The sequence below is a fragment of the Macrosteles quadrilineatus genome, unplaced genomic scaffold (assembly GCF_028750875.1).
Source record: "Macrosteles quadrilineatus isolate MER2022 unplaced genomic scaffold, UCM_ALF_1.0 Scaffold_9__3_contigs__length_116548681, whole genome shotgun sequence".
In the NCBI taxonomy this organism is placed as follows: Eukaryota; Metazoa; Arthropoda; class Insecta; order Hemiptera; family Cicadellidae; genus Macrosteles; species Macrosteles quadrilineatus.
Window position 1 is genome coordinate 97,339,479 of NW_026542602.1, and position 25,265 is coordinate 97,364,743.

Genomic DNA, 25,265 nt, shown 5'->3' on the forward strand with positions numbered 1-25,265 from the left:
TACACGTTTGTACCAAATTTCATCAAAATCGGATCATTTTTGCTTGAGTTATCGCGCTAAAGACACACATATATATATATATGTATATATATATATGTATATATATATGTATATATATATAAAAGGCAAAGCCCTCACTGACTGACTCACTCACTCACTCATCACTAATTCTCCCACTTCCCATTTACCTAGGAGGCTGAAATTTGGTACACTGATTCTTTAGGCATTAAATAGGAAAACTAAGTGGTTTTTATTCTGATCGGACTCTCGGGCTCCGCCCCAGTGGCTCTGGAGTTTCCCATGTTAACCTAATGAGTACTCATATTTAAATGGAATAAATTAATCTTTACAGCTGTTTCAATTAAACAAGTTGGTTCTGTGCTATGATGTTCAATAGCATTAAAGTTACAAGGATTACCAACAGAGTGCAGCACTATTATTTTTTTTTTATATTTGACAACAGCTACCCATGTAGCACAGATGGTTGGGCCAACGTTGGCCAACTGTGGGACAGTTGGTCGATGGTTGGTTGGAGCTTCCACAACCAACCAACCGTTGTCCAACTGTATATCTCGTAGTTGGGCCAACCAATATTTACAACTGTGGACCAACATCGGTTCATTGTTAATGAAATACATTAATATGCATTGTTAGGTATCATACATCAAGCCAACCGTTGTCCAACCGTTTTTCACTCCGTTGGACCAACAAAAGATACTTTTGTTGGACCAACGATGGTCCATAGTTGAGTTTACACGACTTTCATTCTCTGGGTCTAGCTTTCACAACATAATTATAATAAAATATCTGGTTTTACAATACCTTTATCAGTTCCAAAAGTTTCCAAAAGTTTTTGGAACTGATAAAGGTATTGTAAAACCAGATATTTTATATATTACAGTTCCGGGGCTACAACAATGAATTTTAATAATTATAATAATGCAAATATTTTTTAAATTAATATTCTTTAACTTATTTGCAACAATTTAAGGGGAAAGAGTAATTAATCATATAACAGTCAATTATAATAGCATTAATAATCTAACAGTAATTAATTAATCTATATTCAAATACCAGTATCCTCTCTAACTCCAAAAAAAAAAAAATTACTACTTATGATGCCTTAACAGATTAACAGAATCATATTATACTGTGTAGTATCAAAAATGTTTGAAGTATTGCGACCATTGCAACTGTCGGCTACTCTTTCACCACTTGAAAACTCTCTGTATCAACAATCACAGATAGCTCAGTGGTAAGGTAAGAGGCTCATAAGTCGAAGGACCCGGGTTCGAGACCCGTCTGGGCCAAAAAATTTTGTTCCAGCTTTTTTTCAAAATTTGTTTTTATGAACTATTTAATCAATTTACTCAACTAATAATTATGCTTTTCGTACTAAATCTTTATTATTTTGTGTGAAATAATTTTGGTTGGGCCATTGTTGGACAAAGGTTGGCTGGAAAACAGTTTAAAGAGGTGACATTTCTACCGTTGGCCAACTGTGTGGCTCCACAATTTACCAACGTTGGCCCAACCATCTGTGCTACATGGGTAATTTTAAACCAAAAGGTGAGTGAGCAAAGCGAACGAACTTCAACCCCGAGGCGAGTTAGCGTAGCGAACGAGCTAACCTGAAGGCAAGTGAGCGCAGCGAACGAGCTCCAACTTTTAAAGGTGAGCGTAGCGAACGAACTTCAACCAGGACGTGTGAGCGCAGCGAACGTGCTCCAACCTAAAGGTGAGTGAACGTAGCGAACGAACTTCAACCAGGACGTGATTGAGCCATGCGAACGAGCTTACATATGAAGTTAAACGGGGCAAAGCCCGCGGGTACAGCTAGTATGTATATATATGTATGTATATATATGTATATATATGTATATATATGTATATATATATATGAATTTGAACGGATGGTGTTTTTGGCCTCTAGGGACCTCAAAACGAAAAAAAAAAATCGGTCCCGGGTCCAGGTCTTACCATGAGAAATGGAATTAATGGATCTTAACAGCTGTTTCAAGTTGGTTCTGTTCTATGATGTTCAATAGCATTAAAGTTACAAGGATTACCAACAGGGTGCAGCACTATTATTTCTTTTAAATTTATGACAACAGCTAATTTGCAACCAAAAGGTGAGTGAGCGTAGCGAACGAACTTTAACCTGGATGCGAGTTAGCGTAGTGAACGAGCTAACCTGAAGGTAAGTGAGCGCAGCGAACGATCTCCAACTAAAGGTGAGTAAGCGTAGCGAACGAGCTCCAACCTAAAGGTGAGTGAGCGTAGTGAACGAACTTCAACCAGGACGTGATTGAGCCATGCGAACGAGATCATCTTGAAAATTAAGAAGTTAAACGGGGCAAAACCCGCGGGTTACAGATAGTTCTCCATAATAATAACATGGGAAAATTAAATTTACAGATTTTTGGAATTTTCTTCGTAGCCATTAGGCGCATATTAATGCTTCAATATACTAAATTATTTTTTTAAGCTCTACAAAATGGTTTGGAAAGAAATTGTAAAATATTTTGTTTTTAGGGTCAAAAATGGGAAAAACCTATTTTTATCCCATAATACCCCATATAAAACCCCCGTTCCCATTGTCCGATCATGCTGGTTCGCGGACTCGTTCGAGTTCGAATAAACGTAGGTTTACACGTTTGTACCAAATTTCATCAAAATCGGATGATTTTTGCTCGAGTTATCGCGCTAACGGCCACATATATAAATATATATATATATAATGAATTTGATCGGATGGTGTTTTTGGTCTCTAGGGACCTCAAAACGAAAAAGTAAATCGGTCCCAGTTCCAGGTCTTACCATGAGTACTACGGTAATAGCTTATTCTCAATAGGGAAAATTCGCTAAAACAAAATACATTGACAGTTACAATCAGGTAATCTTTTGTTTGCAATCCGAGTGACGTCAGAATATGATGGGAATAGCACACCTATGTTTTTTTCCTTCCACAATGTCCTTAACTAAAACCTTTTTCATCAGTTGCAGTTGCGAACTGTGCATTGTGAATGTGAAGGTGTTCCGGTGTTTGTTTTGTTTGTTTAATTGACCTGAGCTGCTTGAATGAAAGTCAATATTATGATTTATGAAAATGAAATTGCTACGAACATTGAGTGTTCTGAAGCTGAAATGATTTGTTAAATAAAGTATTGACAAATTGTTGTGTGTGCATGAATTATTTATGAAGTGAAGTTTTAACTGTTCACTTAATCTATTTTTTCGGATTCCTCAAGAAAAATGAGTGATTGTTAATAAAGGCCTAGGTTTAGGTTGAGCTATGTGTGAAATTGTTAGAGTTTCACAGGCAAGCTGTGAGAAGCTAATACACATCAGAAGCAACAGTTACCTCGGAAATTGCTCCAAGAGCAGCCCAAGAGCTTTCTGCGCATGCACAAGCTGAGGTGCCCATGGGTGCAGAACTCGAGTGTAAATTATATTCCATTAGGTTCCTGTAATTTGTTTATATTTTCAATACTTAATACCTGCATTTACCCTTGATTTTAATAAATTGTTTGAATATTCGATTTTCCAATACAAAATCAATAATTTATATTCGAAACAGGGCCTAGTAATGTAAAAGTTTCTAGTTTTGGACGTTGGTGGTTTTCGAGGGTATTCGAGGGTAATTTTGGGCAGGACTGAGGGTAATTTGCCAAAAAGGGATTGGCAACACTGCAAGCTGGTGGTTAGGTGAGACAATTAATTAATTATGAAGAGGGAGATAGTTAACATGAGTGACGACAGGGCAAAAACGACAAAACATAATAAACAAACAATAGTTAACAAGAACAAGACAAGTAAAGCTAGTGGGGCCTTGGTAAAGGGCAAAGGCAGTACAGACTAGAGAATGCTTCTTGTTGTAACCGTTACATTTATTCAGTTCCTTTTTACTAGAACGAGAAAGCAGTATCCTGTTACAGACCCTAGGAAGATGTTCCTAAAGTTAAAAAAGTAGGATTTATTACTGCGGCGAGACGGTCGTCCTCTGAGTCTGACATTGAAAGACAATATTGATATTACAAAAAAAAAATAAAAATAAAAACATAACCTAAGTATTTACCGTGTGTCTGTGTGTTATCTGTGAAGAATTTTACTCATTCTGAAGAATTTTATCTGTAAAGTAAAATAAATTAGGCGTCTCTTAGTATAAGGACTACTTGCATTCGAATATAATAGTGAATAAATCATAATGACTATCTTAAGCTCTGTTTTGAAAGAAAGTGTTAAAGCGGTAAGTGTACTAGGTTGGTTGCAGCATTCATAGATAAAACATAGTCCGTAGGCTATGTTTTATCTATGGTTTCAGGTTGCAGTGCAGTTATAAGTTAAAAACTTAACTTAGGTAGGTCAATAGCATTTGCTGTGAACATTTATAAAACTTAAATTGGGTACAGTTTCTGGAATACGCTTATATAATATATTGATTGAAACTATTGATTGAAAAATCGATTACTAATCAATATTTTTAACTAGGCTAATTTATATAAATTATAAAATTAAACTGTGACAACCCAACCAAACTGGGTACAGTTTCTAAACTGGGCTACTCGGCTGCACTTTAGTATCTCTGTCCTACACTCATTCGATTGAAAAATGTCGATATAAGTTATAGATTATTCGGTATATCGATTATTTCATTATGTTAGGTACCCAGTAAAATATGACAGTCAATTGATATTCATAAGGAAAATTGTACGTAAGTTAATTCTGATTTCTAAAGATTTCAATTGACTGCCATATTTTACTGGGTTAAGTTGATAGAGACCTCTAGTTTGCGTTGTTAGTTTTCTTTTACCAAGACCTTAAAAATGAGGGGTCACTCGATGGGGCTTAACATTTAAAATTTTTGAGTTTCCCCAAAAATCTCCCATTAAGGGTTTGCAATCGAAGTAGAAATTAGGCTCAAAAAGTACTTCATATCATGCCATAAAGGTGTGCAGAGTTTAGTCTTTCTAGTGTGAGCTGTTACTAGGGTTGCCATATCCCCAGATTTCCCAGGAGATTACCGGATTTTGACGTTCAAAATTTAGCTCCGGGGGATTTCTGCAAAAAGTGAGAAATCTCCTTTTTTTTAATCTCTTTTAAAATGCATTATAAAACAGAACTTTTGGAATAAAATAAATGTTTGCGTTCGCTAATATCGCTATGCAATAACTGTAAAATGCAACTCTTGTACTCTACTAACGTTTTTCTATTTCTTGGTTTCACTTTAGCCAGCAACGTCTTTAGTTTATCTTTATCATCTGTTTCATTGCTCCCAGTCCTTCAAATGGTGTCTGCCGACCAGTCGGCGAAGGTATCCGATTTTCACTACAAGCCTAGCACACAGAGAGCGTTTTGTTGCCATTATTCGGTTTATTCATTAATTTTAGTGAGATGTGACAAGCGATGCAACATTTTATATTTTCGTGTGTACCGTTTGAATATTGACATTGTGTAGCATGCATATTGAACAGAAACGGTATAAACTAATAAATATAAACAAATTATGTCACTGGCCCAAATGTCTATAGACTAATAGCGGTAACAACTGGACGTTTTTTGACAGTTCCATTTAAATAATAACAAAAACGTGTTTACTTTCAGGCCAGTGACAACATTTTGTTTATGTTTAGGTTCATGACCTATAGTTTCTGTCATAATATTTTTGGTACTAGGTGTGGTAGGCTATAGGCTACAATTTTGCTAGCCCGATAAATTTTATCCACTATTATAGTGGGGGCCGCCAGCTAAAATCTCCTCTTTTTTGTACATTACCATGGCAACCCTAGCCATTAAAAAATTTACAGGGGGTCTTCAGACTTGGAAAGCTGTAAGTTAAATTCCACTTCTGAGAATTTCAATTGACTGTCATTTATTACTGGGTTGAGATAGAGAACCTCCCTAGTTTGCGTTGTTGGTTTTCTTTGTATAAGAACCTTTAAAATGAGGGGTCACTCGATGGGTCTAACCATTTGACATTTTTGAGTTTCCCTTGAACTCCCCCAATTTGGGGATGTAACTTATCCGAAGTGGCGGTTATGCTCAAAAAGTACTTCATAACAAGCCATAAAGGTGTGCAGAGTTTAGTTTTTCTAGTTTGGCCCGTTAAAAAATTGACAGGGGGTCTCTAGACTTTTTATTATCCTTACTAACTTATTATTTTTAAATAGATAAGTTTACTAAGACGTCTATATAAAAGTTTTATTTGTACTATTTTTTCAAGAGTTTCATAAACTAAACTGAACTAACCTAACCGCCACAGCTTTACAAGCGTTCTACTTTAAAAGAATAGACCCATAACAGAAAATGAATATTTATCTTACATTCAATTTAAAATGCTTTGAATATTTTAATCGATATCTAACTGATATTTTATCAGATAAAAATTGTTGGTTCTCTGCGGAACTCTACCCCTCCACTTGTTTAAAAAGCCGAAGTATTTATTGGTAGGCTATATTGAATAAAATTTTCATCCAGTAATAGGCTATATCGCAGGTTCTTCCTGGAACTCAAATCAAATCAAAATATCTTCATTTGTATTGGATTTTGTGTTTTCATAGTAGCCTATGTTTTATCGATGTTTTAGGGAACTTTTAGGGAAGTAAAAATATTGTAATGTTATTTGTTTAAAATGTAATGAAGAGGTTTTGTGTTTTCGTAGTATGTTTTATTAGCATTTGTAATTTTACTAAGATGCCTCGAAGAGATTGCGCACACAATGAAAATAATAGCGACTAGAGGACCCATGCTGCTACGCAGCGTTAAAATAAATATAGCCTATCCAAGAACTTATCAAATTTATGATTTTTGATGAGCACAGTAATACAGTATAATTTACTGATCATTTTGAGTCTAAAACATACATGAATAATAATACTGAAACTATTGATTTTTAGTCATAGAAAAACCATAGGTATAAAAAATAATTTTTATGTTGGTTGTTTTCTTTGCGTTTGCTTGAAACTCATCCGATTTGAATAACTAATACAGTAGCTTAAATGAAAGTATATATATTTCACTGAAGGTTCTTAGACCAATATATATAGGATTGTATTATTATAACTGGTGAAATACATCTTAAATTGAAGTAAGAATTTGAAAATGAATCAAATTATGTTTTTCGGTCAAATAATACAGTAGGTAAATATATGCCGATGCATTTACTTCGATGGCTGATGCTTGATGTGAAATCTTTGCGTGTATGCCTTCAATTTAAGACCTCAATTATGAAAATCGGTCAGGTAGAAGAGCAAAACGAACTCTGAAAAGAAAAACAAAATTTAACTCCCATAACAAATACATGGGGAGCAAATTTAGTTTACATATACACCGAGTGGGGTTATAGATAAGTATATGCCGAAAACTTTAAACAACATTTTTCTAAGTTTATTTAAAACAGAAACTTGTTAGTCCATCAATAGTACTACATTTTGCTTTACCATCATCTAACTTCATTCCCAGACAGTAGGAATTATTGTAGGCCTATGACATTTCACAAAAATTTAGTTTAAAGTTAAATTACATGGTTCATTGCTGTACAATATCTTCTGGCTAAGCCTATTATACAGTGTAATTGAAAAGTCCCGGAACGGTTAAATATTAAAAATACCCCCGCCGCAGCAAACCCGCATACTAAGCGAATTTCCATTTGTCTGAGTTGATTTTTAAATAAATCTACTTAAATAACATAAGACTGAGTACCTAGGTTTTCTGCTACAAGGAAACTAATAAAATGTATTTTTTAGTAAAATATTCATAGCTTAGTATAAAATAAATAAATTTGCCAAGTTTGATCAAAATATATCCATAAACTAAACAAGCAAACAACAACATTTAAAATATTCTCCATAAGAATAATATGGGAATTTTAAATTTACAATTTTTTGAATTTTCTTCGTTACCAATAACCGTACAAAATCACTTCAATATACTAAATTATTTGTTTTTTTTAAGCTCTTTAAAAAGGTCTAGAGAGAAATTTTGTATTTTGAGGGTCAAAAATGAGAAAAACCATTTTTTACCCCATAAAACCCCCTGTAAAACCCCGTTCCCATGGTCCGATCATGCTGCTTCGCGAACTCATTCAAGTTTATCCCGCGTTACACCTTTAAACCAAATTTCATCAAAATCGGACAAAAATTACTCAAGTTATCGCGTTCACGGACGTATATATATAAGTCTATATATATGTACATATTTAAAAATTTGAACGAATGGTGTTTTTAGCCTCTGGGGACATCAAAATGAAAAAGTAAATCGGTCCCGGGCCTGGGTCTTACCGTGCCACCTACGGTAATAGCTACTTCCCTATAGGGAAATTCGCTAAAAATAATGCAGATAGAGCTCAAATACTTAGTACAAAGTTACAGGGCCATAAAACTCTATTTTAATACATATTCAGTGATCCAATAATTCTTCAGGGAGACGGCCCACAAGGAGTCGGAAGAAAATCTGAAATGGAAGCATAGGTCAATATGCGCATCAAATTAAAGGTCTTTTTTAGTAGAATACAATGCCGCAACCGCACTTCAAAAGGTTGATCCTGCACAAAATGGCAGATGTTCAAAGATTTCTTGAATCCGCCATTTTGAATCTTTGAACGACTGCCATTTTTTACTCAGGCATTCTTTTGAGCTTGAATTTACGGCATCGTAATCTAAAAGTGAAGACCTTTAATTTGATGTGCATATCGACCTATTCTTTCGTTAACAATTTTCTTCCGATTCCTAGGGCTGTGCCCCCTGAGGAGAAAGCGTATAATAGCAATGTAAATTAAATGAATCTTTGAACAACTGTCATTTTGCGCAGGATCAACCTTTTGAAGTGTGGTTTGCGGCATTGTATTCTACTAAAAAAGACCTTTAATTTGATGTGCATATTGACCTATGCTTCCATTCAAGATTTTCTTCTGACTCATTGTGGGACGTCCCCCTGAAGAGTTATTGAGTCACTGAATATGTGTTAAAATAGAGTTTTATGCCCTGTAACTTTGTACCAAGTATTTTAGCTCTATCTGCATTTTTTTTTTAAATATTAAACCGTTCCGGGACTTTTCAATCACACTGTATTATGGTTTCTAAGATTTTTAATGGTACCTACCAAAAGTTTAATAAAAATTTCTTATAGTTCCAGAAACTTAAAAAAAGAAAACACAATTTCATTGATTCTTTACGAATCCATGTCCAAGGTGGAGCAGGTGGGATGGGTCATCCCAAGTATGGAGGTGTAGGAGGAAGAGGAGGCAGAGTTTTTGTAGAAGCTAAGGAAGGTATGTTTCCACCAATGGCTAATTTAATCTTATTCCATATAACCTAACATTGTTTTTGAAAAGCTTGATTGTTTGATTTATAACTTAGGCCTATAGTCTATTAAGCTAAAACTTTATTAAATTAAACATTTCAATGAAGCGTTTTTATTGAGATTTGTATTATTATTAATGAATGTATGGAAAGGATGAGTTAAAAAGTTTTAAACATGTTTTTTCCATCAAAATATCTAGAAATCAAATTTCTAGTCACCAAGCAATGAGTGAGCAAAGGGTGAGTCAATGACTCAGTCAGTATAAAAAGGTGAAAGGGAGCATTATTTTCAGCTATCCAGGTGCTGCTACAATTTGTCAGTACTGTAAAGTTCATTCTTGTACATAACCGGTCTTAGTAAAAAAGACCAGTTAAAGTTTATTTTGTTACTAATTCAAAGTAACTTTTCTTAGGAATGACTCTAAGGGATCTTAAGATGTCCATGAAAGACAATCACAAAGTGAAGGCGTCCACGGGTCAGGACAGTTCAACTCGATGCATTCTAGGAAGATCAGCAGACGACGTTGTCATTCAGTGTCCTCCTGGAGTAGTTGTCATGACTGAGTTTAACAACAAGCTGGGTAAGTCACCAAAACTCTTTGATCTCATTCGTTTACTAGCTCTATCTTTTTAACCCTTTCAAGTTCAAAGATTTAGTTATTCATTTTTACTAGCCTATATTTTTTAAACATTTTTTAACTTTGAAATCAAATCATTGGCTTTTCTAACTATGCTTTTTTAGTAAAGATTTTCTACAGCTGTTCCTGGTCCTTATATGTAGGATATCTTACTGTTGTAAACATAAGTCAATGTAATAGCATTGTTATAGGTTAACCAACAAAACAACTACTTTACTCATGCCTAGTATCTTACTAATATTATAAATCTGAAAGTTTGTGAGTTTGTGTGTGTGTGTTGCTCAATCACGTATAAACTACTGGACGAATTGGGCTGAAATTTGGCATGATGATAGCTCACATTCCCGATTAACATTAAAGCATATTCTTATCTCAAAAATCCTTTCGGGCTCCGCCCCAGTGGCTCTGTAGTTCCCCATGTTAACCTTATGATTTTTCATATTTAAAGGAATTAATGAATCTTAACAGCTGTTTCAATTAAACAAGTTGGTTCTGTTCTATGATGTTCAATAGCATAAAAGTTATAAGGATTACCAACAGGGTGCAGCACTATTATTTTTTTTTTTTTAATTTATGACAACAGCTAATTTCCAAGAAAAGGTGAGTGAGCGTAGCGAACGAACTTCAACCAGGACGTGAATGAGCCATGCGAATACTTATGAAGTTAAACGGGGCGAAGCCCGCGGGTACAGCTAGTCATTTAGTATTTATGAAGATCTTAATACTTTATATATATATACTTTGAATACTTTAATCCGAAATGGCGACCATATGAATTTAGGTATTTTAAGCCTAGTATGAATGGAGATGAGTGTAGGATGAGTGGCGCGATCTTGCAGTCTTGTTAGTTGTTAGTGACTGAGGCCGACATTTTTCCTAAGACATCTTAATGTTTGTCCGCAGGGGAGGTGACCCAGGAGGGGGATATGGTCATGGTTGCAGAAGAAGGTGCGGGAGGAGGACCTACGACGGGTTACTGTGGGTCCAAAGGTCAATCCCTCACCATCCGCCTGGACCTAAAGCTCATAGCAGACGTAGCGTTTGTAGGTTTTCCAAACGCAGGGAAATCTACTCTGCTCTCCAAACTATCTCGTGCTTCCCCGAAAATCGCCAGCTATCCTTGTGAGTGTTAAGTATATACATAATTCAGTAAGAGGGTTCATAACCTGTTTCATACATAAGTTATAATTTTTAAAAGACAACACTTTTTTAGTCTTCATACCAGTCTCATTTTGTATGTAATATTATTTAACTAGGAGAGTGATCCTAAACTTTGAAGTATGTAGGCTATGTATATGCCGGAATAATTTGGTCCCTCCCGCAACATAGTCTGAGACTCCAACCACTAGGCTAGCAACATAAAAACCCCAGTCTATTTTACAAGCTAAACCTGAGTAGACAATGAGTGAATGGAAAGCCAGCTTTGAACCATCAAAAGTAAAATATTTTTGCTTGAGACACTTGACTCCATCGGTCCACCCCACCCCTAGGTCTCCATCATTATTTAAATATTTTACAGTAATGATCTAAGAAGTTTGAAATATAAACACTAGATATTTAATTGGCATGTTTTTTATTGATAAAAAGTATTTATAGTTTTAGTCTAAAATAAGTGATAAAAATAACCGTAATGTTGCTTTGCTTAACCAACACATGTAGTATTGGTATATCAGTGGAATTTGCCACATTATCTATCCATTATGCTTTATACTTTTTATACTTTTCTTTGAAATGGCGACCATACAAAGTAGGTATTTTAAGCCAAGTATGAATGGAGATGAGTGTATGATGAGTGGTGCGATCTTATAGTCTTGTTAGTGACTAAGGCCGACATATTCCTTAGACACAGCTGTTAATTAATAGCTCTTACAGCTAATGGTGACTAAGGGACCTACATTTTATAGTGGAATCCGAACCACTTTTTTCCTTGGTATATACGAATTGGTCTAATTATCAGGATAGTACTGCGGATAGTCGTAGTACTCACCCGTGGGGACGTTAATCCACACCAGGGAGTAATGCATCCACAGTGCATGCCTATAAATATCCACAATTCGTGACCTCCTGCTGGATTACAGGACGACGCCACCCGTCCTAGTCAAAGGGGTGGATGCATCAAAGGGGCCTGTGATAAAAGCACCTAATATATTCCTAGCATCAAGGGCATTCCTTAATAGTTTACTCAATCATTACGTCAACAGTAACAAAGAATTAGCTAGAAATAAGGTTATAATAAGCCACACCTATGTTTCAGTCACCACAATGAGGCCGACAGTAGGCATGACCCAGTATCACGACGGCCGAGTAATCTCACTCGCAGATCTGCCTGGTCTGATAGAAGGTGCTCACGTCAATTGCGGCCTCGGCCACCATTTTCTCCGACATGTGGAGCGCAGCAAAATGCTGCTTGTGGTGGTGGACATTGGAGGCTTTCAGTTGAGCCACAAGTATCGCTACCGCAGCTGTATTGAGACGATCTTGTTGCTCAACCGGGTACGTGTGGTCTTTTAACAAATTACGGTTTCCGTGTATTTTTTAAGTCAGTGAAGACTGGGAAGGGAAATTCAGGGAAGTCAGGGGTCCCCAGAATGGATCTTTCATGATGAAGAGCAAACGCCGTACAGAGCCTGGCTACGGAGTGATGAAAATTAATATAAGCTATGTTTTGGCTAGGTTCATGATTTATCTTTATTAAAAATTTCATACCAGTCAATTCAGTATGTATACATAGTTAGGAACCACATATATCTTATAATATAGATACCATGTTAGCCAACCTGAAGGATTGTCCACAATGTTACAGGAAATAGAACTATACAAGGAACCTCTGCTAGATAAGCCTGCCATGCTACTTATCAATAAAATGGACACCCCAAATGCAGAAGAAACAAGCAAAGAAGTAGTAGAGGCAGCAATGGATTTGACACGTATGTGATTTGTATTTAATTTAGTTGATTTGTTTTTGTTATGAGTCGTTCTGTACTGTATTTGTTCAGTGTATAAACAAATATTACAGATACATATTATCTTTTCCATTCCTATTATTCATGGATGTAGGTTTGTCTTCTCCTACACCTTGACAGTTCTCCTTCTTTTTCCACCATCTGTCATGTCACTCCTCTTGTCTCTATATTTCTCGTAACCTTGTAATTCCATTTTCTCAGGAAATCTTTTTTCTTGGATGCCAAACACTTTGTTCTTTTCCCTCTATCCCCCTTAAACTGTCTTATTAAACAGCTGTTCTTCTGTAATCTTGATACCTAGCTCTGTCCAACCTTGTTTTACTCTTGATAGACCTTAAAGGGATCTTAATTGATTTTATTTCCCCATTTTGTATACTGCTTCATTTTCTTTCATGCACATCCCTTTCCCTCTAAGCATTTGCTCGTACTAATACATTCATATTCTTTAAGTGACTATTTTAGGTTTCATTGGTACCTTTCTATCATGTTGTATTTCAATGGAGTTAACTAAGTTACAAGCTGCCAAAGAGCCTTAAAATTGTATATTGATTCGGCATTTCTTCAGTTCTTGCCGCAGTATGCTTCCCATCAGGTCTTTCATACTGTTCGGTAGAGGAGTTTAAAAAATCAATCGTGGAGAGATAGGTGCTAATTTGTGACTGGTTGTTATTGATTAAAACTTGTAACGGTGCTGTTTATTTCTTTGAGTTAATTAATTATTGACTAGTGTTAGGCCTTCACTCAGTCAATCACACCAGTTACATACCTATATTTAATTTACTAATTTTACTTTAGGCTAGTAAAGCCTTTCTCTTATCTCAGGTTAATCGTGTGGTTCGGTGGGGCTTATTTCATTTTAATAAAATAAAAAATTCTCAGAACATAAAAGATTGTTTTATTAAGTTAATTTAGACTAAACCAGATGTTTTAAGTTTTACATTTCAGAATAAGTTACACAAAAGAAAATCTGTCCTTATAAAATTGTTGTTTGAAAGTGAAGTTAATTTACATTGCAAAAAACTAAATTTACTTTATGTTATAGATTATTTAAATATACATAGTAACCACTAAGTTTGATAAAACACTTAGCTTAGGGTTAGAGGTGAGATGAGATGTCCACCGCCTGTAGTGTAGATGGTCACTCCCCGAGTCTACGTTGTGGATGACCGTGGCGTCCCCATGTCCGAAGCCGGTGTGGGTGTCATGGCGTCGTGTCGTCCGGCCTAGCCGAACTTCTCCTCGAGTGTTAACTTAAGTAATTTTATAAAGAGGGATACACCGTCACAAACATTGTCCGATAACTAACTCCGTGGATTAAACTGTAGGTATTAAGCTTCCGGTAGATGGTAATTACATAAAAGTTGGTAACAGAAGTGACGTAGGTCCGAACGCTATGAAGAGCAGTGAAGAAGTGTAGAAGCCTTGCTTCGTTATCAATCTTGCGTGTCGGTTGCTCAACCCTGGAACTGCCAACACCATGAAAACGGAAAATTTCCGTTTTAGAGACCAAAAGCGTTTCACCAGTTCTCAAAATCTCAACCCAATCCAACTGGATGCGCAGAACACCGATTTGTGTCTAATCCCGCCCTTCGTTTTTGTCAACGACAAACAGGGCTCTCATCTAACCATCTTGGAACATTTACTATTATTAATCCTTTTATTAAAACCATTTGACTCTAATTTAACCACCATGTTACCTAATTGAGCGTCCATTATTGAATTGAATATTGATAATTTGTTTGATTACCGTACCGTTCCGATAATTGATCATTTGTTTATGTTCGATTATTACTATTTATTATTATTTATTTAATTATTTATTGGACCCGTTACAAACTGATGGGGTGTGTCTGTAGAATAATGGATGAGTGGTATGGATAGGTGAGAGTTGGGACATGGAAATATATAATAAATTAACTATAAGGTTGAGGAATTAGGAAGGGCTGTAACTGTCTATTTTAAAGGAAAGGTTTTACTATAAGGTTGGTCGTGCCCATTGCCGTAAACAAACACCCTAAGCCAGCTTTTGATTAGCTGTGATTTACAAATTTATAACATGAAAATCTTATAACTGAACCACTACCTGAAAATGTAAGAATTGCGTTGACATGATTAACTAATTAATGAACTAACTGTGGAATATGAAATCTCACGGAAGTAAAGTAATTTGGGAATAAATTACTCGGATTGACAGCAGAGAATAAAATCAAACAATTTAGAATCATGTGAATATTTTACTTTGTTTTAACAAGCTGAATGCCGGTTCCTCTTAAGGAGAAACCGACATTTGAAATTGAAAAACTACATCGGGTTCCTCCCCAGCAACCCCTAACTAAAGACTAAACTATTTCATAATAACTATTTGATTCACCTGATAGTTTAACTACTAATATTAAAATACTTATGATTAATTGGGTACTTTCCTGTTAAAGGGAACATTCATTATTATCGATGATTTTTTTCTCGATATATCGATATTTTTGTTTTCCGATTGTCACTTGTTGACAACTGATCTTGTTTAGGCTAAAATAGTCTATTATATGGATTATGAAACAAACTGTTCTATGCTAACCTAACATAACAACCAAACTTGCTGTACCAATTAAAAGTTCCGTTTGATAACAGAATAGGCAAGTTAAACACGGAATTTTTTAATGTTACAGCAAGTTTGGTTAGTTATGTTAGGTTATTTTTTTATAACAGTTTCATTTCATTATTGTTTGTTGATACTGAACAATATTTATCGTAGTTATCAGCTGATATGTTTCAATTTGTTAAAATCGATATATCGAAAAAAAATCATCGATAATAATGAATGTTCCCTTTAACAGGAAAGTACCATTAATTGCCTGTGGAGCTGTGTTCCAGTTAGATCTAGGCCGATGGCAGACGAGCGAACAAGAGCGATTTTGGGTTGCTAGTTCTTTTTAGTTCTCTTGCCTTTGACAGCTGATATGTTTCGGCCATTATGTTTTTGCCCACGCTGAGTATGTATACATAACGGTGACGCACACGGCACAATAGACTTGTGGCTTGATGTGTTGTAATGATAGTCTTTAATAGTAGTTAATAGGACTGTAATCTAAAATCTAGCTACAGAGTTTTTCATTGATCATTTGTATTTATTCTTGAAACCTTGATGGATTCTTCTATTATTAATTATTCAATTATGTTTTAGTCAAAATAAAATGAGATCGCTCATTGCATTATGTATTAACCAACTCACGGTTTTGAAATGTACCCTATTATCTTGCTCTAGATATACCAATCATAAAACAGATAGTGGTTTACTTACACTATTTACAGTAAACAGCCACTGTCAAGTCATAGTTTTTATTAGAGGAAACTAACTTAGTAGCTCCCCTACTGTTATGTTTTATGAACTTTTCCATGGTCCCAAAGTTCCCCCTTCAAATATTGCTTTGTTTGTAGGTGTGCTTCATAAGTTTCCGGAGGAGTTTCGACCTGAACGCCCTTTTGAGTTTGTATCCATACATAAGATATCAGCGAGAGACGCAACTTATGAAGAACTCGAGGAGTGCAAAAGACAGATTCGCCGAGCGTTGGATTGGGCAGCTTCGGAAGTGGAAACGGAGGCAGAAAAAGAGGCAGAGTTGTTGCATAAGTTTAGGAGAAAACAGACAGAATTTGGACCTACTTTAGTGTAAATAGACAAATCTCTGTGTATATTGTGTATTATAAGATAAATTGTAATAAAAAATAGGTACTGTTGTACTTTTGAAATTAGTAACCCCTTATAAGTATTCTGCCTGTAATTTAACGTTACAAAGAAAAGTAGTTTTGATTAAAATTAAAGAAAGATAATTTAGCAAGCAGTAGATTAATACAACTACTTACTATGTTGTTCGACATTGTTAAAACAATATTTATTTGATTTATTGATTTGGTGATATCTTTAAATTAATTTTGTTAATGATTTTCCTGCAAGGTATAAGGGGGCGATGAGTTCCCTATTTGAAAGTGACCAACTAAAATCTAAAATGTTTAGGTAAATTTTCAGAAATATCCTACCTATCAGGATTATTAATAGTTTATAAAACCATAATTTACTAAAACCATAGGATTACTATTGTAATGTATTATTTCAGTTATCAATATCTCTACACCAAAGCAGCAAGACAATATTGCATATTCTGAACCTGAATATGAATAAACAATGAACAGAATGGAGTGAGACAACCTATATATTTAGCTTTGTTACTGTCTTAAGTCAACAACTATGCCCGCTTTAGTTAATGGTCCTAGGCAAAAGGTTTTATATTTGTTGAGGGCGCAAGGAAGAAAAAAATTCCCCCGGAAAGAAGGGGGAGAGTGGTGCAAATATCTCTTGTCACTTTCAAACCGCGGGCTTGTCAACAACTAGTGTTTCTATAGCCAGGACTATTTGTTTGAATATCAATGATCAAAAATAATTGGGTCCAGTTTCAAACTAACAAAAAGCCACTAACTTCTCGTTTTCTTAGGAATTAGGATTCAGGCTACATACTGAAAGTAGGCAGGCTCCATTAACAAAAATATCTACCCTAACATTTTGTTATGAAGACGTTATGGGTTCTCTATCAGAAAAGTTATTAACTACAAACCAACTTGCATAAGAACCTAACACATGAATTATGTACCTAAACATCTATTCAACCTAGTCTATGAAGAAGTTCTACATTAGGACAATATCATTGTTATGTTTTGTGGCATTTTATTGTGTATCTATAATCTCTGGACTCAAACTTTCTCAGGTAAGCTAGCTGAACTCTATCCTTTTTTTAAAAAAAAATCCTAATACACAGTTTAATAACATAAGGATTTTAATTGTTTCAGCTGAAACTTCGTAATTTTAAGAAATTAAATTCCTAACTGTTGGGTCTGATTGGAAAAAAAATTAGCCTAGAAACCCTTTTTATTTCTTGGACTAAAAGAACTATTCATTTCTCGTTAACGCAATATTTTCCTTACTTGCAAATTATATTGTAATAGGTAATTCAATATGACAGATTATTAACCCCATCTGCTATTGCTTATCAGTTATCAGTCAGGATATTGATGGGCTATGTCAAGTGCATGTGAAGCCATATCATCCTTGATAAGATTATACTGTCGTGACATAAACACAAACACTCAATGTCTCTTTGAGTTTAAACAGGCCTATTTTACTTATTGTGTTTAGTTCCAATATATTATACAGTAGTTGTTTGGGTTTGAAAAATGCTATCAGTGGTGTTTGGAAGGACTTCTTCAGTGTATCATCCAGATGAAACAATCACTGGAGATGTAGTGCTTAATATACCGACACAGTGCACAATTCTTGGTTAGTTTTAAGTTGCGTTAGATTTTAAAAGTCTTGAGTTTTAACCTTTTGTGCACCTTTTTATTGATTTCTCTATGCCTATTTGTCTTATCTTTCCCCCCAATTTATGGACACACAAATCCAAATGTGTTGAAAACCAGATTATAATAGACAGTAAAAGTAAAAATTCGCTAAAAAGAAATGTGGAAAAAAGACTAGTTTGAGGGGCAACTCAAAAATAGCTCAACCAGCTACTTTCTAGTTTGAGACATCCAATTTTAATTTTAGGTTAGCCTCCCTCACCTAACTTTGCCACAGACAGGTTAATTTCTTATGAGTTGCACCTCACTGACCAAGACGGGATTGAACCCACTGATCCCTGGCCGGGGAGACAAAGCTTTAGACTGCTCAGTCACTAATCAAACCTAACAGCATATTGCACTAACAAAGTTGGTCAATACATAGCTCAATTGTGATAATTCTAAACTTAACTTCCAGATTTATTATTCGTCTGATATCGTTTTCAAATGATTTTGTTTTTTATACTCATATAGATTAACCATGTTATGCCCTGTAACTATTGTGCGCTAGTGGTTGTACTCCTTTTAAGCCAATTCCAGCTTTTCGGCTAGAAGGGTTATTTGAATATTGGTGAACTAATCTTCCCAATACATAAAAATTTTCAACTTTCATCGAGGGACTTGCAACACCTTTTGCTATAGTGGAATTGGATCAATTTTGAGATTTGTAATCTTACTGTGGGGAGTGTCTACGGAGGTTTGGTCACCAGTTTTAGATTAAACATAACCAAATTCTAAATGAAAAAAAAAAATACCAGAAGTAAGCGTTGTGCACAGTTACAATTCTAGGAATTACAGTATTTAAATTATTTTTTCAGATCTCACAGTAAATTTTTGTGGTGTTTCTTCACTTAGCCTCATTATTGCTGAGGGAGAAGATAATAAATGTGAGAAATTGGAGGTGGAAGAATCAGACATGCATTTGGACGTGTTTAATCACTTACTGGATGTTAGAAGTTATAGAGGTTGGTAGAATCTTTGACTTAAAAGTACACAACTACGAAGTAGACTTATTTCTATGTTGAATTTGTAACAATTTTTTACCCCCCCCCCCCCCTATACAAGGAGAAAGTATTGTTTTCATCAACATTTTCAAGTTTGAGTTTTGAGTGGATATATGCATTTTGGGTTCCCCTGAACACAAAAAAGTGATGTCTGTGTCTGTATGTGTGGGAGTATGTGCAGAGCTACAGACCACACCTGTGGCTCGATTTTGATTAAATTTGGTACGGTATGTGGGTTCATGATATCTCTGGGTGTTTCTTTTAATTTGTAATATTCTTTAAGTTTGAATTTTTGTAGTGATTTATCCATGAAAACCCATAAAATAACGGAAAATTTGGATTGTTTTAAAACAGCTTGACCGATTTTAATTAAAATTTAGTATCTTATGACCCTTATGATTAAAAAAAAAAAAATGGTAACACCCCTACCACCGTAATAATTAGGGCTTAAAGGCTACTGCAACATTTGTGATTTTTCCCATAGCTGTGATTTTTTATCATAGCTACTACCACCTTACCCGTGATAAAGGTTCTTGACAAGCCAGAGGGAGATATGTGTCAGATATCTAATACCGTTTTTATAGAATACAAATCAACTTAATTTAATTTAGCTGCTTTTTCTACAAGAGATGTTTTTCTTTCCTATCCAACTTTCGAAAGACAAGCTTTTACCCTTCACAAAAGCATGATCAGACTAATAGCCAAAGCCCCTCTAGTTACACGGTGCAAAGAATACCGTACTGTATTAATTTACAATTACAATAGAATCTTGATAACTCTCTTAAGACTCTCATGGGGATTATTTGATATGACTTGTTATCAAGGTTGACTTCTTATTGAGGTTTCTAATAACATGTAATTGGGGTGAAATAATTTCAAGGGGATTGGCAAATGACCCTTTTTATCTAGCGTGACTTGTTTTCGAGGTTCCACTGTACAATCAAAACGTTAAGCTTATTCCCTTCATGAAAAATTTACTAAACAATATGAAAGCTCTTTACTCACCCTGGTACTTATCACCACTATTGAAAATTTTATAGAATGTGTGATAAGCAGAAGAAACTTATGTGAATCATACATTGGTACTGTATTATGTCATGTTACTCAGTTAACAAAAAAATTGTATACCTCCATGATACCATTCAGATGTACAAACTTATACATTCATTTCCTCCAGGAGTAGAACTGGAGCCAGGAGTGTACACCTACCCTTTCAGTCTCCGTTTGCCTTCTCACCTACCCTCTTCTCACGTCAGCACCTATGGCAACATCACTTACTACTTACATGTCCATCTTCACTCAACCACATCCACGCAGCACTTCCGCAAACCATTCTACCTTGTCGCCCCAGTCAACATCAACATCTTCGAGGCCTTTCAGGTAATCTTAATAGTTAAATATTTCATGATGTAATAAGGACATCCGTGAATTATGGTGCCCAATTATGGTGAATTTGGCGCTTGAACAGTGACTTCCATAGTAACACCGGGAACCACCAAGGTGTTGAGGCCTGTTGGTTTCAATTACTGAGTTGTCACTTAACCCAGGACAAAACCCTTGATAAGAAAGAAAAATAGGAGTGTGAAGGAAATTTTCTTCCTCAAGGGGAAAAACGGAAAAACCAAACCTCCTTACTTAATTTTGCTTGGCCCAAAACATGGCCTCTAAATTCGTCTGAAATTTTTCTGAATTATACTAATAAGTTACAGCTTTAGATTAACTGTTTGCTGTCCTGTTTGTATACTCACGAGTGTGGGAGCGAGGGATGCAGGCGTAAGGGAAAGTTTAGGGCATTGCCCTGCGGAAGGGCCGTACTAGCCGTAGGCCGGCGCTATACCATAGCGTGATGTGCGGGTTGCATTCTTCTCGCCCCCACACTCGGGAGTACAGGACAGTAGTTTACAACGACTACAGCTGTTTTATGCTGTAAAAAATGGAGCACTTCTTCAGGTCCAAATGTCTTGCCAATGATCCCTCATGTCGTGTTTGACAGGAAATTTAAATAAAACAAATATATATGGTATGGGGGGAAAAGTAAAAGCAGCCTCTTTTTGGAGACCTATATACCAAAAGTTTGGGGTTGTGATACCAAAAGTATGGTTTTGATACTAAGAAGGATATTGATATTAAGAAATATGATCTCAGATTTTGATTCCTATAACTATAGTAGTATTTGTAGATTTGTTGATAGCAATATGTTTGTTTTTTTTTTTAAGAAGAATACATGGTTTTTATTTATCTTCAAACAGAGAGTGTGTATGATTTACAGAGTCTTCAGAGTTCAGAGGTCACCAAGAAGTATGGTTTGTTCAACAGACCAGTGAAGTTGAAAGCTTCCGTACCTCGCTCCTGTTACGTCCCTGGAGATGTGGTTTCAGTTGTCGTTGAGGTCAGCAATGGGACCAGCAAAACATTGGAGTATCTGTTTTGTACTTTGAAGCAGGTATTAAGATATTATTTATATTTTAAACTGTAAAATGCAAGGGCATTCACTTAGGCTCCCTCCTAAATTATTAACTTAAGGTTTAGAAGCACAAAATTACAAGAAAGATTAGTTTGACTTGTATTAAAACTAGGGATGGTCAAGTCTCGAAATTTCGGGAAATTTTCGGGAAATTTTAAATCTCGTTACACGAGACGAGATTTCTTTTTGGCCGAGATTTTTATCAAGACGAGAATAAAAAAAAAAAAAATTAAAAACGCCTGCAGAAAGTCAATGCAATACGCAATACAGGAGTGTGTTGTAGTTGTGTTTCCTTTGAGAAGGCGTTCTTATTTAATTAATTCTTCAAATGTAAATATTACTTTAATTATTTTAATAACATTTGAGAAGTTTTGCTAAGTGTTAGCAGTGTGAGGAATGTTTTATTACTATAAAAAAGTCAAAACAAGTAACTATTTTATAAAAATTAATATTTTATTTTATGATTTATTTTATTTTAGGATAAGTTGAACTCTATCCTAACTGATATCACTATGTTTCCTAATCGTAGGCATTTTAAATAAGTTAGGCGTGATTAATAAAAAAATGTTATGCTGATGTTTTTTAATAAAAGATTGTAAATATTCTTGCCTATTATCATTATTTTTGTATTTAAACAGTCATCTAACAATGTAACAAAATCATGTAAAAATTCCGAACGTGCATTTCCCGTTGTGTATGAGAAGGGAAATCCTGTCTCGATCTCGTCTCGAAATTTTATGAGAAATAAAAAATCTCGTCTTGTCTCGTCTCGAACTAAAAATCCAATCTCGTCCATCCCTAATTAAAACATGTAATTGTATTCATTTTACTTGTTTTCAGCCCATTTTAGTTTCATTAATATTATGACTGTGACCATGACCCAAGTGTCAAAATGTACACAAGTCAGTGAAGATAGTTTTTTTTTTTTCTAAATGGTATTTCATGGGGTTTTTGTTATAGATATCAAAATAAATAATATGAAATTGAATGGATCTTGTTTTTGGCCTCTGGAGACATCAAAAATAAAAAGTGAATCCTTCCCGGGTCTAGATCTTACCAGGAGACCTGTGGAAATTGTTTGTCCCCTCTACAAAATATCTAAAATAAGAGAAGAAATAGAACTTTCATTCAACTACGTTCTTTTTAGTGAAAAATTTGTGACGGCTTGTCCTGAACCGTATAATCAATTGGACATGGGTCCCAGGTCACTACAGTGTTTGCACATCTGGACGACAAGACAGTGAGCCGAGTTACCAAGCAGTGTTTGAAGACTGAAGCCCACAAGACAACACGCAGTAACAGACATCACAGCTGGGTTTGTCAAATGTCTACTTCTCCCTCACTTACTCCCACTATAGCCAACTCATCTCTTGTACTGGTCACATACTGCATACAGGTTGGTGTTTATATGCTCAGAACAATTACTAGACTATTAACATAGACTGCAGTTCACTGTGTGAGTAGCTCATTCAACCGTGTTCCTTGTGGCTGTAGAATTAAGCTAATATACCATTTAAAACTTCTCATCAAAGAGAAGACCTTGGATTCAGGAATGCACCAGAGAGGAGTTTTTGTTGGAATTGAGTTTTCTTATCCCCTATAAGAAATAGATATTATTTATCAGTATTTAAATAGAATGAAATAAATATTGCGTTGGGACACTATGTTAGCTAAATTAGTAGCAATCTTATTATGTAACATCATTGACATTTAGAGACTGAAGTAGACAACACATTTATATGAACTAGCTGTACCCGGTATTGACTATTACTATTAATATAGAGTTTAAGTACCTGTTATGCGGCATCTGCCTAGCATATGAATAGTATAAGATTGTAAAACGATGTCAAGGTTTCCGGGAAGCTGACTGGTGTTCCTGTCCCACCTGGAGTGGAGATTCCGATAGTTTTTGGAACGAGAACTCCAGTGCAGCCAACAGATCCGATTCCACATTCTCTCACAGCCAATCGCAGAGTGAGTCAGCAGAATCTAGAGTCTAATGTCCCCCTGCGCAGACGACGCTACACTATTCAGCCTCCGCTCAAGCCGCAAGCACCACCAAGGCGCATCAGCCATCAGGTATACAGCACAGCTGCGACTCATCGTATCAGCATCTCCTTGCAGCCGTTTGAAGAAGGGAAACCAGAACTTTACCAATCTGAGGTCTGAATTGCTTAAGAACAACATTTCCCATTCTTAAATAGTATCATAGACTAACCAACACAAGTAGACTTCTCAACCCATTGTTAAACTTGAAGCTTGTTTCTCGTGTCTAGTTCATGTTCGTGACACTGATCGCTAGTGTCGATAAAATTTTGTTTCTTTTAGGGTTGATTTCATTATTTGTGCTTTACTAAACTGTTTGGTTACATAATTAGGGGACGAGTAATTGTTTATGACTAGATTGTTTTATTTGGTTAAACGAGATTTTAAATGATTGAAATAACAAATTGTAAAACAAAAACGTGAATCCAGGAGCACCGGATGGAAGTAACCATGAAATTGGCTCCAGCTGATCCGTAAGGATGACAAATCTACTTAGGGAGTAATCTATGATACAAGTACTTATTATGGTGTTTACGCACACTACACTGTTTTAAAAAACTTCCCACGCAAAGATTTAGTCCAGAAAACAGCTGTTTGCCACTAACTTAATCAGGGGTTTCATTACGTACTGCTTTATTGAAATGAGTTTTTACGGACATAAGCTGATTGTATTTGGCAATGACTCCAATGAGTGGTTATATACTAAAACATAACCCCTCTTAGAGGTTATGAGTAGTGGTTGTAAGTTGTATACAAGAGGTTACTTAACCTCTTGTATACAATTCATGAAGTAATCCGGAAGGCAATACACAAGATGAAGGTTGTAAGTCCTTTAGTCGGTGGGAATATATAAGGATTTGTACAGGTTTTTATTACTAAGTTAGCTTAGAGTAGTATGGTGTCCGAAATGTGTTTACCGGACTCGTATGGTAATCCCACACTCGCCTTCGTCTCGCACGGGAACAACCACATTCGTATGGTATTGGCAAACACCTATTTTCAGGACTAATAACAGTAACGTAATATACTATTTCTCTACACTATTGTGAAATTACCTGTTTTTGTTACATGTTTATCACCTGCGAAAATTCATGATTAAATTGTTTACTAACCTGCAAAACCTCATGATTACATTGTTTACTACGGAAAAATAATGTTTACTATGGGAATGTAATGTTCACAATCTTTTTTGGATTTTCCCAACGTAACCAAACAAAGATTTGTTATTGTTTTGTCAACTGTTTCAATTTTCAACATGCAAAACTGTACAACCAAAGGAAATATTAACTTTAGATTGAAGGCATAACCTAAAAAATTCTATGAGTTTTGTGATGTTCCTAACTGTAATAAAGAAATATACAAAGTCTTGTTTTAAGAGTCGGCAGGACCACCGGCCCTCTTGGATTTTCTTCCCATAGCTGCAATGTTAATGGTTGAAACATATTACGGCATTGTTTATTAAGATAAAA

At 35.4% G+C, this 25,265-nt stretch overlaps 2 protein-coding genes across 3 annotated transcripts; both read left to right on the top strand.

The window, feature by feature from the left end:
- The first annotated feature begins 4,071 nt into the window (after positions 1-4,071).
- Positions 4,072-16,635, top strand: LOC129002953 (GTP-binding protein 10-like). Its single transcript, XM_054431091.1, has 7 exons — positions 4,072-4,249; positions 9,127-9,268; positions 9,713-9,880; positions 10,841-11,059; positions 12,192-12,430; positions 12,741-12,864; positions 16,333-16,635. Exons 1-7 carry the CDS (start codon positions 4,208-4,210, stop codon positions 16,566-16,568), a joined length of 1,170 nt encoding a protein of 389 aa, XP_054287066.1. The 5' UTR covers positions 4,072-4,207; the 3' UTR covers positions 16,569-16,635.
- A 1,447-nt stretch (positions 16,636-18,082) lies between these two features.
- LOC129004143 (arrestin domain-containing protein 2-like) lies at positions 18,083-24,168 on the top strand. Of its 2 annotated transcripts, XM_054432579.1 has the most exons (6): positions 18,083-18,223; positions 19,101-19,247; positions 20,464-20,666; positions 21,556-21,729; positions 22,955-23,146; positions 23,602-24,168. In XM_054432579.1, exons 1-6 carry the CDS (start codon positions 18,121-18,123, stop codon positions 23,917-23,919), a joined length of 1,137 nt encoding a protein of 378 aa, XP_054288554.1. In that variant the 5' UTR covers positions 18,083-18,120; the 3' UTR covers positions 23,920-24,168. The 2 variants fall into 2 exon arrangements, with proteins under 2 accessions (XP_054288554.1, XP_054288555.1); XM_054432580.1 differs by lacking the exon at positions 19,101-19,247 and having other exon boundaries at positions 20,470-20,666.
- The last annotated feature ends 1,097 nt before the right edge of the window (positions 24,169-25,265 follow it).